Genomic DNA, 16677 nt, shown 5'->3' with positions numbered 1-16677 from the left:
AAAACTGGCATATTTGAGCATTTGCCTTATTTCAGAAGGAGGGTTTTGTTCCCCTTTTTAAAAAGAACTTTATTAGAATAACGTAAAAGTGGGGGCATTACTGGAGAGTGGAGAGAAGTGGGTTATCAGAAAAGAGTGATTGCATGACACAGAGGCTGTGTGCATAGAGGGTTGGGGAGGGCATTCCAGGTGCAGGAGAAAGCAAAAAGGCATTTGTGGACATTGGAAGGGAAGCAGAATTTGTATAACCCAAGGGCTGAGCAAAGGAGTAGAGAAAGATGAGATATAAGCAAGACAGAATGATGTAGAACCTAGTTGATAGGGATAAAAACATTTTGGCCTTTAACATTGTGTATGACTTGCAGGATGCAAGCTGGCTTTATTCTTACACTGTTTTCTCCAATACTGCTAATGTCTCAAACCTTGCAACTTCAAACAATGGCCCCGCCATCAGAAATGGCTGTTGTAAAATCAAATGTTGTGTCTTGAAACGCACTTCTCCCATTAGTTATGGGGAGCAGTTCTTGTCTTTCTGACCTTGAGACTCTTGGGCAGAAGTCTTTTTGAAAGTTAGGAAACATTTACACCATTTTACACTTTGTCACCATGGTGATCTTGACTACACACACAGCACACGTTTTTATGGAAGAAGTACTTAAATTGCAGTGAAAAAATTCAATTTTAAAATAATTATTTGGTCTTTTTTGTTGTGGGTTTGTTTGTTTTTTAAGGCTTTGGTGTTGAAATGCAAAATGTGTTTGAAAAATCATGTATCAATAAAAATCAGAGTGATTTGAATTTTCTAGTTGGCAAAGAAGCAGTTGGGGATGTGCCTTTGACATTGGAGTGAACAGCATCTCGAATCATAGAATCGTAGGACTGGAAGGGACCTTGAGAGGTCATCTCATCCAGTCTCCTACACTCATGGCAGGACTAAGTATTATCTTGACCATCCCTGACAAGTATTTGTGTAACCTGCTCTTAAAAATCTCCAGTGATGGAGATTCCACAACCTCCCTAGGCAATTTATTCCAGTGCTTAACGACCCTGACAGTTAGGAAGTTTTTTCTGCTGTCCAACTTAAACTGCCCTTGCTGCAATTTAAGCCCATTGCTTCTTATCCTATCCTCAGAGGTTAAGCAGAACAATTTTTCTCCCTCCTCCTTGTAACAGCTTTTTATGTACTTGAAAACTGTTATCGTGTCCCCTCTGTCGTTTCTTCTCCAGACTAAACAAACCCAGTTTTTTCACTCTTCCCTTATAGGTCATGTTTTCTTGACCTTTAATCATTTTGTTGCTCTTCTCTGAAATGTGGTGCCCAGAAGTGGACACACTACTCCAGTTGAAGCCTAATCAGCGCAGAGGAAAGCAGCAGAATTACTTCTTGTGTCTTGCTTACAACACTCCTGCTAATACAGCCCAGAATGATGTTCCTTTTTTTTCTTTTTTTCCCCCAGAAGTGTTACACTGTTGACTTTTTATATTTAGCTTCTGATTCACTGACCCCCAGGTTCCTTTGTGCAGTACTCCTTCCTAGGCAGTCATTTCCCATTTTATATGTGTGCAACTGATGGTTCCTTCCTAAGTGGAGTACTTTGCATTTGACCTTATTGACTTCCATCCTATTTACTTCAGTTCAGACCATTTCTCCAGTTTGTCCAGATTATTTTGAATTTTAATTCTATCCTCCAAAGCACTTGCAACCCCTCACAGCTTGGTATCATCTGCAGACTTTATAAGTGTACTCTCTATGCCATTATCTAAATCATTGATGAAGATATTGAACAGAACCAAACCCAGAACTGATCCCTGCGGGACCCCACTCAATATCCCTTTCCATCTTGACAGTGAACCACTGATAACTACTCTCTGGGAATAGTTTTCCAACCAGTTATGCACCGCACCTTATGGTAGCTCCATCTAGGTTGTATTTCCCTACTCTGTTTCCCTACTCATTTACTTCTGACACTAAATTAGATGACTATGAAAAAGTGGACAGTAGTCGTTAACATGTATCATAACTTCTACATATGATCAAGGTGCCAGAGAGGGTTAAGCCAATACTTTCAGAAATATCCACTAATTTTGGGTGCTTCAAATGGCACATTGAATTGAACTCTATTGAAGTTGTGTGTGTTCAGCACCTTTCAGGGCCCAACATCTCTCAAATTGGAATCCTTAAAGAGAGGCATTTGAAAATTAGTTGACAATTTTGGGCTTTAATGTTTGTAACTCTTTCATCTGGATTCTGATATAACATGTTTTACTAGTTAGAGCTATATTTACAGTTTTAATGAAAGTTGTGATGCCAAACTTCGTCTGCTACAAACCCCTTATTACTGAAACGGTTATATCCTGTTTGTTTAATGGACTTGATACGCCTTGCCACTAGTTCCCTTTTATAGATAAACCCCTGACTTTACAAAGCAACTCCATTTGAGTACCATCAATGTGATAATGACTTTGAAGTTTCATATTTTTCTGGAATTGTGAAATGGAAACCAGACCCTCTTCCCCAAATGCTTATCTGCTTTAGTTCATTAGAGCTTAAAACAAGAAGTTCAGCCTCACATTTCCTGAGGGAAAATACTCAATCCTTACTCATGAGGTTTTTTTCCACCAAAGCATTCTAGTAGAGGGTGCAAGGGAAAACTAGGGAGAAGACGATGAGTACGTTATGTATTTTAAGTGGGCTGCATTGAAATTCACATATTTCATTTTAACAATGGGAGAAGCTGAGTTTGAGGGGCCAATGTTCATAAACAGAGGATGTTTCAGTAAAAAAAAAAAAAGGTAGCCTACCCTTCTGGTGGTACTAAAAATAAGCTTCATTGGAGGAGGGAGAGAAATAATGGACTTCCAGATGGAAAATGTGTGGCAGCACTTTTCATTAGAAATCTGGGGAAATGTAATTATGAGCCCTCATTCTCATAGATGTTCATCCTGTGGAGTGGAGCACACGGTTAGAATTCTGTATGCAAATGGCTTACTTGCTGTAGTAAAAGATCCTTTTGTTCAAGTAATCCAATAATAGTCACTGTAAAATTGAGATGTAAATTGTAGCAAGCCAACGGTGCATTTAGAGAGTTTAAAACTTTTTTACAATGAGTAACTAAGTAGCCTGTGCTTAATATGAGCAACTTTCAGTCAAGTCAGTGAATTGACATCTCTCTAGTGCCACTAAATTAGCTTTAACAAGAAGAAATATCTATCTATTGTATGTTTGTGTGTATAGATTTTAATCTGACGAAGGAAACATTACAAATATTGCATGATGATTCTCCTCACTTGTAAAAAGAAAAGGAGTACTTGTGGCACCTTAGAGACTAACAAATCTATTTGAGCATAAGCTTTCATGAGCTACAGCTCAATTCATCGGATGCATTCAACTCATTTATTTGAGCATAAGCTTTCGTGAGCTACATGCATCCGATGAAGTGAGCTGTAGCTCATGAAAGCTTAAGCTCAAATAAATTTGTTAGTCTCTAAGGTGCCACAAGTACTCCTTTTCTTTTTGCGAATACAGACTAACACGGCTGCTACTCTGAAACTCCTCACTTGTGTAATGCTGAAATAAAAGGTGCAGTGGGGAAGAGTGTTCGTTAAAATGGAAACTTTTATATTCATTAAATGCACTGAGTAAAATGCTTAATGGACAGTAAACATTGTAAAATTAACTGTTTGCATAGAGAGTGAACAGATATCAAAACAGTTTTAGCCTATGCAGGCAATATAAATTACAATTTTAAATATTGATATAAACGTGGTTTTTATTTGTCTACAGTATTAAGCATTGCAAATACAAAAGCATTTTAAAATATTCACTGAACACTGAGTTGCTGGACTGTGCATAAAGAAGAACATGAAGCAGCTGTATATGCTGCAAACCAACTGCATAAGATCAGGCCACCAATTACAGGATCACTGCTTACTTTTCAAGCACCGGCTCTAACAGTAGTAATCTTATTACTAGATATTTCTTAAAAGAGAGAAGTAAAAATAACATCTTGGGCAAATAGTGCAACTTCTGTTTATTGCTCAGTTTAACCACATTCTGATATACACAGATTACACAGTAAGTAAGGGTTATATTACTAAAATGGTAGGTGTGACGGGATTCCCAGGTTGCAGCCTGGCACTGTGGGACCGCTGTGCCCCCTTAACTCTCTCCAGCTTGGGCTGTTTCTCACAACGCCTTGCTAGTGACCAGCAGCAAACCCCTCCAGGCACCAAAAAGGCTGACAAAGGAGGTGCTGTCGTCGTCATGAATAGGTCGGAGTATGAACAAGAGGCTACTAGGCAGCTCTCCAACACCACTTTCTACAAGCCATTACCCTCTGATCCCACTGAGAGTTACCAAAAGAAACTACAGCATTTGCACAAGAAACTCCCTGAAAAAGCACAAGAACAAATCCGCACAGACACACCCCTAGAACCCCGACCTGGGGTATTCTATCTGCTACCCAAGATCCATAAACCTGGAAATCCTCGACGCCCCATCATCTCAGGCATTGGCACCCTGACAGCAGGATTGTCTGGCTATGTAGACTCCCTCCTCAGGCCCTATGTTACCAGCATTCCCAGCTATCTTCAAGACACCACTGACTTCCTGAGGAAACTACAATCCATTGGTGATCTTCCTAAAAACACCATCCTAGCCACTATGGATGTAGAAGCCCTCTAGACCAACATTCCACACAAAGATGCACTACAAGCCGTCAGGAACAGTATCCCCGATAATGTCACGGCTAACCTGGTGGCTGAACTTTGTGACTTTGTCCTCACCCATAACTAATTCACATTTGGGGACAATGTATACCTTCAAGTCAGCGGCACTGTGATGGGTACCCGCATGGCCCCACAGTATGCCAACATTTTTATGGCTGACTTAGAACAACGCTTCCTCAGCTCTCGTCTCCTAATACCCCTGCTCTATTTGCGCTACATTGATGACCTCTTCATCATCTGGACCCATGGAAAAGAAGCCTTTGAGGAATTCCACCATGATTTCAACAATTTCCATCCCACCATCAACCTCAGCCTGGACCAGTCCACACAAGAGATCCACTTCCTGGACACTACGGGGCTAATAAGCGATGGTCACATAAACACCACCCTATATCGGAAACCTACTGACCACTATTCCTACCTACATGCCTTTAGCTTTCATCCAGATCATACCACTCGATCCATTGTCTACAGCCAAGCGCTACGATATAACTGCATTTGCTCCAACCCCTCAGACAGAGACAAACACCTACAAGATCTCTATCATGCATTCCTACAACTACAATACCCACCTGCTGAAGTGAAGAAACAGATAGACAGAGCCAGAAGAGTACCCAGAAGTCACCTACTACAGGACAGGCCCAACAAAGAAAATAACAGAACGCCACTAGCCATCACCTTCAGCCCCCAACTAAAACCTCTCCAACGCATCATCAAGGATCTACAACCTATCCTGAAGGACGACCCATCACTCTCACAGATCTTGGGAGACAGGCCAGTCCTTGCTTACAGACAGCCCCCCAATCTGAAGCAAATACTCACCAGCCACCACACACCACACAACAGAACCACTAACCCAGGAACCTATTCTTGCAACAAAGCCCGTTGCCAACTGTGTCCACATATCTATTCAGGGGACACCATCATAGGGCGTAATCATATCAGCTACGCTATCAGAGGCTCGTTCACCTGCGCGTCTACCAATGTGATATATGCCATCATGTGCCAGCAATGCCCCTCTGCCATGTACATTGGCCAAACTGGACAGTCTCTACATAAAAGAATGAATGGACACAAATCAGACGTCAAGAATTATAACATTCAAAAACCAGTTGGAGAACACTTCAATCTCTCTGGTCACTCGATTACAGACCTGAGGGTGGCTATCCTTCAACAAAAAAGCTTCAAAAACAGACTCCAACGAGAGACTGCTGAATTGGAATTAATTTGCAAACTGGATACAATTAATTTATGCTTGAATAGATATTGGGAATGGATGAGTCATTACACAAAGTAAAACTATTTCCCCATGTTATTTCTCCCCCCCCCACCCCCCACTGTTCCTCAGATGTTCTTGTTAACTGCTGGAAATAGCCTACCTTGCTTGTCACCATGAAAGGTTTTCCTCCCTCTCCCCCCCCCCACTGCTGGTGATGGCTCATCTTAAGTGATCACTCTCCTTACAGTATATATGATAAAACCCATTGTTTCATGTTCTCTGTATGTGTATATCAATCTCCCCTCTGTATTTTCCACCAAATGCATCCGATGAATTGAGCTGTAGCTCACGAAAGCTTATGCTCAAATAAATTTGTTAGTCTCTAAGGTGCCACAAGTACTCCTTTTCTTTTTGCGAATACAGACTAACACGGCTGCTACTTTGAAACCTGTGATTACTCAGTACACCAGCATGTGGAGCTCCACACACCCAGCTAGATTTCATGAATGCTCCCAGAGCCACTCATAAATCACACAGAGAAAGACACCAGAGCCCAATCCCCTCAGCACCGTACCTCAGGAGTATACCGTCTTGCACTGCTCAAGATGAGCAGTGCAAATTTATTAATTGGTTCATCGCTTCATCAGTGGAAAGTGGATCTACACCAGGCTTTCAAAAACCTGAGCAGATTTGCCACACACTTCATACAAACTCACTGGTGAAGATAAACAGTTAAACAAATGTATTGATTACAAAAAATAGATTTTAAGTGATAGGCAAAATGTCAGAGTTAGTTACCATAAGAAATAAAATATAAGCATACAGTCTAAACTCTCAACCTTATTAGACTGGGAAAAACTAGACTAAGCAGTTTTTCTCACCCTGCTGGATATTGCAGTCCTTTTAATATACAGATTTAATCTTTGAAATCTGGGCCAGTCCCCTCAGTTGGAGTCTTCAGAGTATCCTTGTTGCTTGTAGCGTAGGTGGGTGAAGGAGAAAAGGCCCAGCATGAGCCTCCTGTGTTTGGTTTTATACCTTCAGTCCATGTGCTTGGAAAACACAAGTCTAGGCATGTCTGGGTGACATTGCTGAGTCTCCAGGCAAGGTTGAGCAGTTCCTCTGATGTGGGCCCCATGAACGTGAGTCATTGCATTGTAGCTCCCTTGCTGGACAATGGTTGTTGATGGGTTGATTGACACCCCACCCAGGTTTTGGTTACTTTCCTTGCTGTTGCCTCTGGGGAGCTAATATCTGGCTGATTCCCCAACTTACAGCATGTTTTAGTGACCACCATACAACACAGTTCTCATTACTTCTCATGCTCCAATGATACACACACATGTATAGAGAACTGACTTTCAGCATATGATAACCTTTCCCCTGAGATCTTACAAGGCATGCTTCATATGTAAGATCACGATTATATAAAAATGAGGAATATGGGTGGTTCCAGGATGCACCCCCATGGTATAGAATGTCAAAGTAGGGATTAGTCAACAGCAGAACCACAAGGTAGAAAAAAGGGTGCTTAGGGGATCATTCGTTGGGGGGGTGTTAGGTGTTGTGTATGCAAGAACTTCAGGCTGCTGCAGTTAGTTTAAGAATCATGTTTACATGGACCGTATTGGATTTTTAGGGAGCACCTGAGTAAAGGCAAATAGTGGAAGGCTAGGCGGAAGTGAGTTGTGAGAGAGATTTGGTGGCAGCATGTGATGATGGAGGCTATTTCAGGCATGGAACATTGTGTACGAGTGTTTAGTCCTGAGTCAGAAGCAGCATGAAACCAATTCAATACCCTACAAACCAGAATCAAAAGATGGAGTTCTATTCCTGGCTTTGTTACTGACCTGTCTGATTTTGCACTAGTCACTTTGCCTCTCTGCATCTGTTTCCCCATCTGCAAAATGGGAATAATGATTCTTAGCTTCCTTTTTAATACACTTTAAGATTTGTACGTGAAATAAAAAGAGCTATATAAGAGCAAAGTATTATTTCAAAGTACCGCTGGACACTCTTTTTACACTTGAGCACTTTGTTGCCCCACTAAATTGTGTTTGCAAGGTTACTTTCTGTCCAGCTTTAACACTTATTTCAAAATTGAAATCAGTCTTACATTTGACTAATACATCTGGTGTCACTATTCAGAAAATGGCTGCTGGTGGCAGCCAGAAGCATAGTAATTCCAATTGTCATTTCAACCTCAAATGGACTTTAGTCCCATGTGAAAATTATCAGGCAAGTTTCAAGATTCTGAAGAGCAAAATGGGTGGAGGTTTCTTGTAATGTGGCTGTAATCCCTCTCTTTTTATATGAAATGTTTGCATAGCAAAGATGAATGAAAAAGGGCTTCAGATGTGTTCTCTTTATACATCGCTCTCTTTATCACAGGTGTTAGAATACTATGTTGTGGTGATCAAGGCAAAAGTAACCTTTTTTTTTTTCTCTGTTGCTCAGGAGGGGAAAAGCAAAGAGTTGCTATTGCCAGAGCTATCTTAAAGAATCCTCCTATTATTCTCTACGACGAAGCCACATCCTCTTTAGATTCAATTACCGAAGAGGTAAATTAGGATAAAGAATCTAAAGCCTTTTCAGCTGCATTCTGTCCAATTTTGCTCGTTCTACAATCTCTTCCCAGAAGAGATTTTGTTACGTTTGCTTTTTGTCTAGCTCTCTAATGCCATTCTTTAATATTGTCAATGAGAAGAGTAAAGAATCTTTCCCCAAAGGCCAAAAGTTGAGACACTAAGGGTATGTCTACACTGAGATTAAAAAAAAAAAAAAAAAAACCCTGGCACTGCACTCAGAGCCCAGGTCGGCTGACTGGCTTGGGCTCACAGGACTGTAAAATTTTGATGTAGACATTTGGCCTGGAGCAGAAGCCTGGTCTCTGAGACCCTCCCCCATCGCAGGGTCTGAGAGCCTGGGTTCTGAGATCCTCCCCCATTGCAGGGTCTGAGAGCCTGGGCTCCACCCCAAGCCCAAACTCTGCACTGCAATTTTATAGCCTCATGAGCCTGAGCCCTGCAGAACCCGAGTCAGCTGACCCAGCCAGCCGTAGCCATGCCATAGGTCTGTTATTGCAGCATAGATGTACCTTGAGATTCCCAACCTACATTGAGCCAGAGCCAGCTATGTCGGGTCCACATCTGAACTACTTCCTGTTTTACAGCGTGACATCCTGTTGCAGCAGTAAGCCTGCATCATTTGAAAGAGTTGCAGTTGCTAATGTACTCAGGGTGTATGAAGCCTACAGTCCACTTTAAATAGAGGAATTTGGGTGCTGTTTAACATTCATTACAATATAGGTCATTGAAATGATTGTGACATAATGCAAAATAGAAAACCTTTTATTCATTGTGGAGCATCATACTGAGATGCAAGTCAGGTACACATAACCTTCACTGCTGGTATTAATTTATATTCATTTCATAGAAAGGGCTGTGAAATAATCAGGATGTTGTGACACAGACGTCATGACACTACCACAGCAACTGCATCAGACTTCATAACCACATCTTTGTGCTAAATACAGAAATCTCAGCAGTAACAGTAATTTCATGAACTAATCTCATTTTCTAAAACTAGAGATAAAAGAATGCAGTTTGCAAATTATTTCCACTTGTGTAGATTATTTGGCATGCTTTGACCGCTGATCACTAGACTCTGCTTATTTTACAGACATAGGGAAGTCATTTAATGTACACTTGGTACATGTTTATGACGTATAATACAAATAATGATCCCCGGTCTGAAGTAGACCACTTCCCTGGACTTGTGTTTTTATCATTTGTGACAAAGATTTCTGAACAGTACTACTTTTTTTCCTCTCATTTTGCTATATTTATTGCAAGGTTGCCAAACAAAGCTGAATGTTTGCACAACACAGCTGCATTTTAAAGGCAGCAAATAAAAATGAGTTATTTCCAGAAATATATATCTTGCAATCGCAATGTTTTCTGACTGAGGCTAGCTTTATTTAAAGAAAACAAAATGCATATCCCAGCTTGTGTAGTAGTTACGCTAAGAGAGCTTGTGTATGTCTACGCTGTGGTAAAACACCCATGACACGTAGTCTCGGACCCTGTGTCAGCTAACCTGGGCTCTCTGTGGCCATGCTACAGGTCTCTTATTGCATTATAGACATAGCCTCAAATCATTCTTTTTCATCTGAGGTATGCAGCTCATGAAGGTGGAAAAGGAAACACTGCTTCTGACTTGATGGGGTTGGCTGCAGATTGTAAATATTTCCTTGGGCTGTTGTGGTTTTGGGAATATTTGTGTTCCTTGTTGACACAGGCCAGGGTTTACATTTAAAATTTAGGTCGTTGTAGCTACTTTATCCACGGCGTGAAAAATCCACACCCCCTGATCGACGTAACTATGTTGACCTAACCCCCGTAGACGCAGCTATGTCCATTAAGAATATTTCTGTCAACCTAATACTTCTGTCAATCTAACTACCATTATTTGGGGAGATGGTGTTCCTACACCAACGGAAAATCCCCCCCTATATATGTCTGCATATATGTGGCAGGTTAGACTCCCGTGGCATAGTTATACTGGTATAATCTCCATTGTTTAGACAGTCTTAGCTGTGCTTTAATTTTTGTTGATTTGGAGAGTAAAACGCGATATCTGCACATGCCACAGCTGTCAGCACTGTTTCTTGTACAGTCATACTACAAACTTTTTTTTCCCCTGAAGGTGAGCAAACACTTCCTTTCCTCTACCCTCTTGAGATGTTTAAATTTCATAGAGAAGTGTAACCTCCCTTGGCTTTCCTTCACACTGTGAAGCTCCACTTTGAGGATTTTCACAGAGCTACTGATGTCTTATTCTAGGCATTGTGTTGCTTCTTCCAGAAATAGTTCCATATATTTTTTCAATTTGGGTCTTCGAAGACATTCTTCAGCATTCATTAAAACTTCATTTGACATGTTACACGACCTGATTTTATTTCCTCTTAAATGCATACATATAGATGTACATTTTTAATTTGCAGAACATTCTCAGTGCCATGAGGGACCTGGTGAAGCACAGAACAACTGTTTTCATTGCACACAGATTGTCAACAGTAGTTGATGCAGATGAAATCCTTGTCCTGGATCAGGTGAGAGACTATCACCCTGTGTACTTCAACTTTGACATGATGTGAATGTTTTAGTGACTGTGTGCTTTTGAAATCTACAAATTATTTCTGAGTATACAGAACTGAACTGCCTTTGTTGGAAATGAACCATGTCTGAAAAATCTACCCCAAATTTCTCTTATAGTCATTTTTCTTGCAGCAAATACACTAAATTTCTGTCATTGATAAGTTGTATCTGTACATATATATGCCTGTGTTTTTATATGTTGTAGTGCACTTGTATAATACTTTTAACTACATGTAGTTACTAATGTTTTAAGTGGATTACTGTAAATCCTATTCACTGGGCAATCTGGTATTGGTTTAAGTGGTGTACAATTTACCTCTATTATGGATTTCTCTCATGTTGGATTCCTAATGTGTTCCCCCAATTTATATTTCATTTTCATTGCCCAGTGAGAGTGGCCATTTTTCAGATACATCCCTGGTTTCTCGCTTTCAATAGAAAAGAGAGCAGTGTGCTCTGTGTTTCTGCAGATAAAATTGTTGCAGGATTGTTCCATCTAATTATGGTAGAAATCTGAGCTGTGGCTGGTAGCTCTAGAAAATTGTAATTATTCCCTCTGTCTTTTTCTCCACCCCCAAAAAGAGACTCTTTCAATGTTTGATTAATATCACTGTTCAGCCATCACCTCATACTCTATTCTATGTCCACCTTCCTCTCTGTTACAATCTGAGTAACAAAGTTAAAATAAGTGCCCCTAAAAATCACTTAATAGCTTTTTAAAATCGATATCTCCGTAGATATTAGTGATTTAGGTTTTGTCTGCTGATTATGGATCTTCTTAAATTTGTTAAATTTAGTAGTGTGTGCTCTTCATCTGTTTTGTTTGCTATTTATGTGCTTGAATCCATTGAAATCTTCAGTGACTAAAATAGTATAATGGTATATATTTAGAAGAAAACAGACATTCCTTTGGTATGTTAAATGATTGTGCTGGAATTTCTTAAACAAGAAACTTTTGAAGTGAGTTAATTGTATTTCTCAATATCGTTGAGTTTCAGATGGAAGAGACAAAATTAGATAATGGAGTAAACTCACTTCCCACCTGTCTGCTGTTTGCTGCTTTTGCTAAACATTTAAATAGCATACATTCACGTGCCCTTACTTTTCTATAAAAAGTCAGACCTAGCGCAACATTTAGTGTGGTTTATAACCATATGTAATGAGCCAATCCGTGAATTATATAATGTAGCATAACACAGTAAGAGTGTGTTTTGTATTATAGTATAATTGTTGGATTTAAAAAGAAACGCAATTAAACTAGTTCATTAGTGTTAGCTGAACAGCTGGGATGCTTAGGTTCATCAGTTGTCTTGCTTTTCCAAGCTCCTGCTTCAGTAGAGACTGAGTGATGTGCTCAGTCAGGCAACATGATGCATCACTCCCTGCTGGCAGGCTGGTTCATGAAACATAGTTGACGCTTGTGTGCGGGGTACAATAATGGCAACCAATTAAATAAGGATCAGGAAAGGAGAAGGAGCTGGAAAATTGTATAACCGTTTTGCTGCATGATGTAAATATTACATCATAGGGTTTAGTATTTTCTCCTTATATTAATCAATAATCAAAATAACACGTTTGTAGCTTTTATTATGCAGTCTAATAAGTGAGCTTAGCTTTTGGACCCACAGAGAGCACGTACACACTTAGTTGCCAATATAATTTGAGTGACTGAACTTTGTAACGTAGGAGCAACTGAGGCCTTATCAAAACACAGAGGTTGCACCAATTTAACTTAAATCAGGTTTTAAATCAATTTGGTTTAATTGTGCAAATCCTTGTGTGGACGTTCTTATTTTTGGTTTAATAATGGCTTAATTCAGTTTAGCATAAATCTATTCCTAGTCAGTTTAAACTAAGTCAAGATAAGGCACATATATTTTTGTTTTTGGAGCGTTCATATGGCGTATGCACTAGTTGAATAATAAACTCTAGCTCTTATGTATAGTGCTAAACCTATTTTAAATTGTATATTTAGTTTAAACTGGTACAGTTTTTCATGTAGTCAAGCTGTGAACTTTGTCCAACTGATACCTGAGATCTGCACCTAATTTTCATAACCTGGAGAAGACTACAGCTCTCTGTCTTTAACATGGAGTGTGGTCTGAGAAGACTGAGTCCATACATACAGTGCTGCGTCTAAATGAGCCTGTCTCTGTGGGTTTCACTTCCTTACTAAAGAGGAGGATTTCTCTGAGCTACGCTGTGAAACTGTCGGGCCCATGCTTTTGTCACCTTCATACTCTAGAGCAGCGGTTCTCAAACTGTGGGTCAAGACCCCAAAAGTTGGTCACAGCTCTGTTTTAATGGGATCACTAGGGCTGGTGTTAACTTGCTGGGGTTCGGGCCAAAGCTTGAGCCCCACCACCCAGGGCCAAAATCCAAGGGCTTCAGCCCTGGGCGGTGGGGCTCAGGCTTTGGCTTTAGCCCTGGATGGTGACTGAAGCCCTTTGGCTTCAGCTCTGGCCCCCCTGCCCGGGGCAGCAGGGCTCAGGAATAGGCTTTGCCACCCCTCCCCCACCCCTTGGGGTCATGTAGTAATTTTTGTTGTCAGAGTGGGGTCATGGTGCAATGAGGTTTGAGAACCCCGATCTAAAGATCTGATAGCGTTCAATCACTAACTGGTTTATTGTGTATATATTTTACAGGGTAAAGTTGCTGAACGTGGTAGCCATTTAGATCTTCTTGCCAGTCCCAGCAGTCTCTACTATGAGATGTGGCACACACAGAGCAGCAGAATACTAAATAGTAATATCAACCAGAAATGGGAAGAAAGAAATAACCATATGTCCAAAGAAGAGGAAAGGAAGAAACTACAAGAGGAAATTATCAACAGTGTGAAGGGCTGTGGAAACTGTTCGTGCTAAGTATGTGATGCAGGATTACATTTCTGCTGCCGGTTAAAGGGTAATACAGGACTGCTCTGAAGCCCAGCTGTGATTTGAAAACGTAAACAATTCAGACACTTTTTTGTTTTTTTATGGTATCTCAACGCAGCATAACTTCTTTAACCAAAGGATTTATTTCTACATCTGTCAGAATCTCTAATATTTAATGAGGTGCATGACAGCTTTGAAAAACTCTCAATTTATTGCTAATTAACAAGGTGTATTTTTATGGAAGTTTCAGACATTTATACATTTTACTAGCAATCGCTTGTCAAGTGACCTAGATCATTTCAGCTGGCAAAGATAGAATTGTTTGAACTGTATCATTAATTGGTAAGCAGACTTGTTCGTTGTTTGTTTTCCACCATTGATGGCTGGTAAAGGTGTTTTATATTTTTAATGTGATTCAGCTAACTTGAATTTGTATGCTAAAACATAAGATGTACTTAGTTATTAAATGATTCTCTGGTTTGAAATAACGTGTTTCCTTTTTAAGAACAACAAAGCAAAAAAACCTCTAGTAGCAAACTCAGATTTGGAACAACCCTGCTAAGTTGTTCCTCCAAAATAGCTCTGCATTTTCCTTTCTGGAAAACTTCATAGTTGTCCCATTTAAAGAGGAAGTAATATGTATTTTAAGAAGTATTTAAAATCCCTAATTAAAGAATATAATTTGACATTGCATAAACGTTGTAATCCAAAACATTATAAAATATAGTTTACCCTTTACTTATTTGCCAAGATGAGAGTTCAAGCTTCTGAGTCTTTGAAATATGTTGTAAGACCACTGCATCCTGCTTTATTTCACTCAGTCCTAGGGCTTATCTGCATGGGGAAACTTATCAGCATAACTCCACCTTAATAATCTAATTCCATCCTCATATAACTCCATGCATGGACACTGCTATTCCAGAATAGGAGTACTTTTTTTCCGGTTTAGTTTCTGTCCCTAGCAGAATAAATGTGCCCACAGGGGCATTATACCAGTTTATAGTATAATTATGCTGGTAAATTTCCCTGTATAGATAAGCCCTTAGTTAGTTATTTATTACTTGTTGGAGGAGAACCTTGGATGTCGAACTCAAGTCTTGGCAGCAAAATATTTCAGGTCACCTTAAAGATTTGTTAAGGAATTCACTTCCTAATAAAACAGGAAATTAACTTCTTCCAAATGAGTAAAATAAGGTAAAGGACAAGACCAAAGCCAGAATTTTCAGTTTTCACTCATTTTGGGTGCCTAACTTGTCCTTGATTTTTTTTTTTTTTTTTTAAGTTAATGTGAGCTGCAGGTCCTTTTACCTCTGAAAATTGGGCATGTAGGTGCCTCCAGGTCGACACTCAGAAATTGAAGAACCCAAAGTTACTGAACACTTATTAAAATGTGGCTGCAAATGTAAATTTTTTTTTTTTTTTGGTGTTGTAACATTCAGTTTAGTTGAACCTGTCATCAAGCTAGCTACAAAAAACATGTAAAATTAAAGGAGGCTGCACTTTTGGCTTCTTTCTTTTTGGCTAGTCTCATTCTCTCTGTTAAAATTTATGTAAGAGAAAAATAATGTGTGCCAATACATAACATATGCTCAATTAAAAATTACTGTAAAGAGTGTCAAAATACAAAGATGAATGACCTTCAGCCTTGGAGTGCAGAAGAAAGGTAAAATCATGGAAATCTGTGGTGACAGTTGAGAATTATTTCTATTTAGGGTCTCCATTTTATTTTCCCTAATGGAATGTCTCCTTTTTAAATTTGTTTTAGCAATACAAAGATGACAAAGAATATAATAATCTCAACGGCCAGAAATAGTTAGCAAAGGGTTGATAAGTCCCTTTTGAAACGATTTTCTTTTCATATATGATGTGACTTCAAATAACGCAACTAGTTTTTTTAAAATTAAATAACTTGTATCTACTGCTCTACGTACTGAATTATGGACAAAAGCTGTATTTAATAACATTTCAATATTTTCTTAAACCCCTTTGTTGCTTTGACACATTACTTGACGTTTACATGTTTTAGTGATTGCTATGTGAATTCAATTGTGGTGACAAGTTTTTCTGACTGGACAATTGCCCACATATTACCGGACTTATATACTCTGTTCATTACCTAAAAACAGATCTAACACTAGCATTATGTTGAAAGTATCTGAAATGAACCAATAATTCCTTTGCTAGAGTATATGATGCAGGAAACCAGCTTTGGCAGCTAAGTAAGTGCTGTAATGAAGCTGACGCGTCTTAATCAATTGCAAAAAGTTTTGCGTCATTGTACTCCAGAACTTTGAGTGTTGTTGCCATTGTAGGAAGGGGTGATCTTTTTTGCCAACAAATACCATGAAAGTTATTTTTGTTAATTTTGTAAAGGGTTTGGAGCAGAGGTGTGGCTATTGCTAAACTGCACATTACCGCCATCGGTTTTGGCAAGGGCGGGGAATGTAGGAGATTGGGAAGGCTTCTAATCTGATTTTAGTGATGATTGAGATTTCTTTTCCCCATGTCCTATATATTCTCCTATACCTAAAAGAGAAGAGAATTTACTTAAAAACAGATACTTGTTGGAAAGCTGGAGGGTTACAAATGGACTTGGTTTTTCCACTGCTACCGCTCTGCGTTACTCCATCAAGCAGATGTGAGATCAAAATGAATATTATGTCTTGCTTTGTGAGCAGGAATGTCAAAGGAGTAG

General features: G+C 39.5%; 1 protein-coding gene across 1 annotated transcript in view; it reads left to right on the top strand.

Moving 5' to 3' along the window:
- Nucleotides 1-14467, top strand: part of ABCB7 (ATP binding cassette subfamily B member 7) — a 74121-nt gene extending 59654 nt beyond the window's left edge. Inside the window, exons 14-16 of the mRNA XM_038416241.2 lie at nt 8405-8508; nt 10953-11060; nt 13752-14467. Coding sequence (XP_038272169.1) covers nt 8405-8508; nt 10953-11060; nt 13752-13970 — 431 coding nt within the window. The 3' untranslated portion in view covers nt 13971-14467. The remainder of the gene's footprint in view (nt 1-8404; nt 8509-10952; nt 11061-13751) is intronic.
- Nucleotides 14468-16677: the final 2210 nt, after the last annotated feature.

This window comes from Dermochelys coriacea, chromosome 9 (genome assembly GCF_009764565.3).
Source record: "Dermochelys coriacea isolate rDerCor1 chromosome 9, rDerCor1.pri.v4, whole genome shotgun sequence".
Classification (NCBI taxonomy): Eukaryota; Metazoa; Chordata; order Testudines; family Dermochelyidae; genus Dermochelys; species Dermochelys coriacea.
The sequence above is the reverse complement of the archived record's forward strand: the minus strand, read 5'-3'. Positions and strand labels throughout refer to the sequence as shown.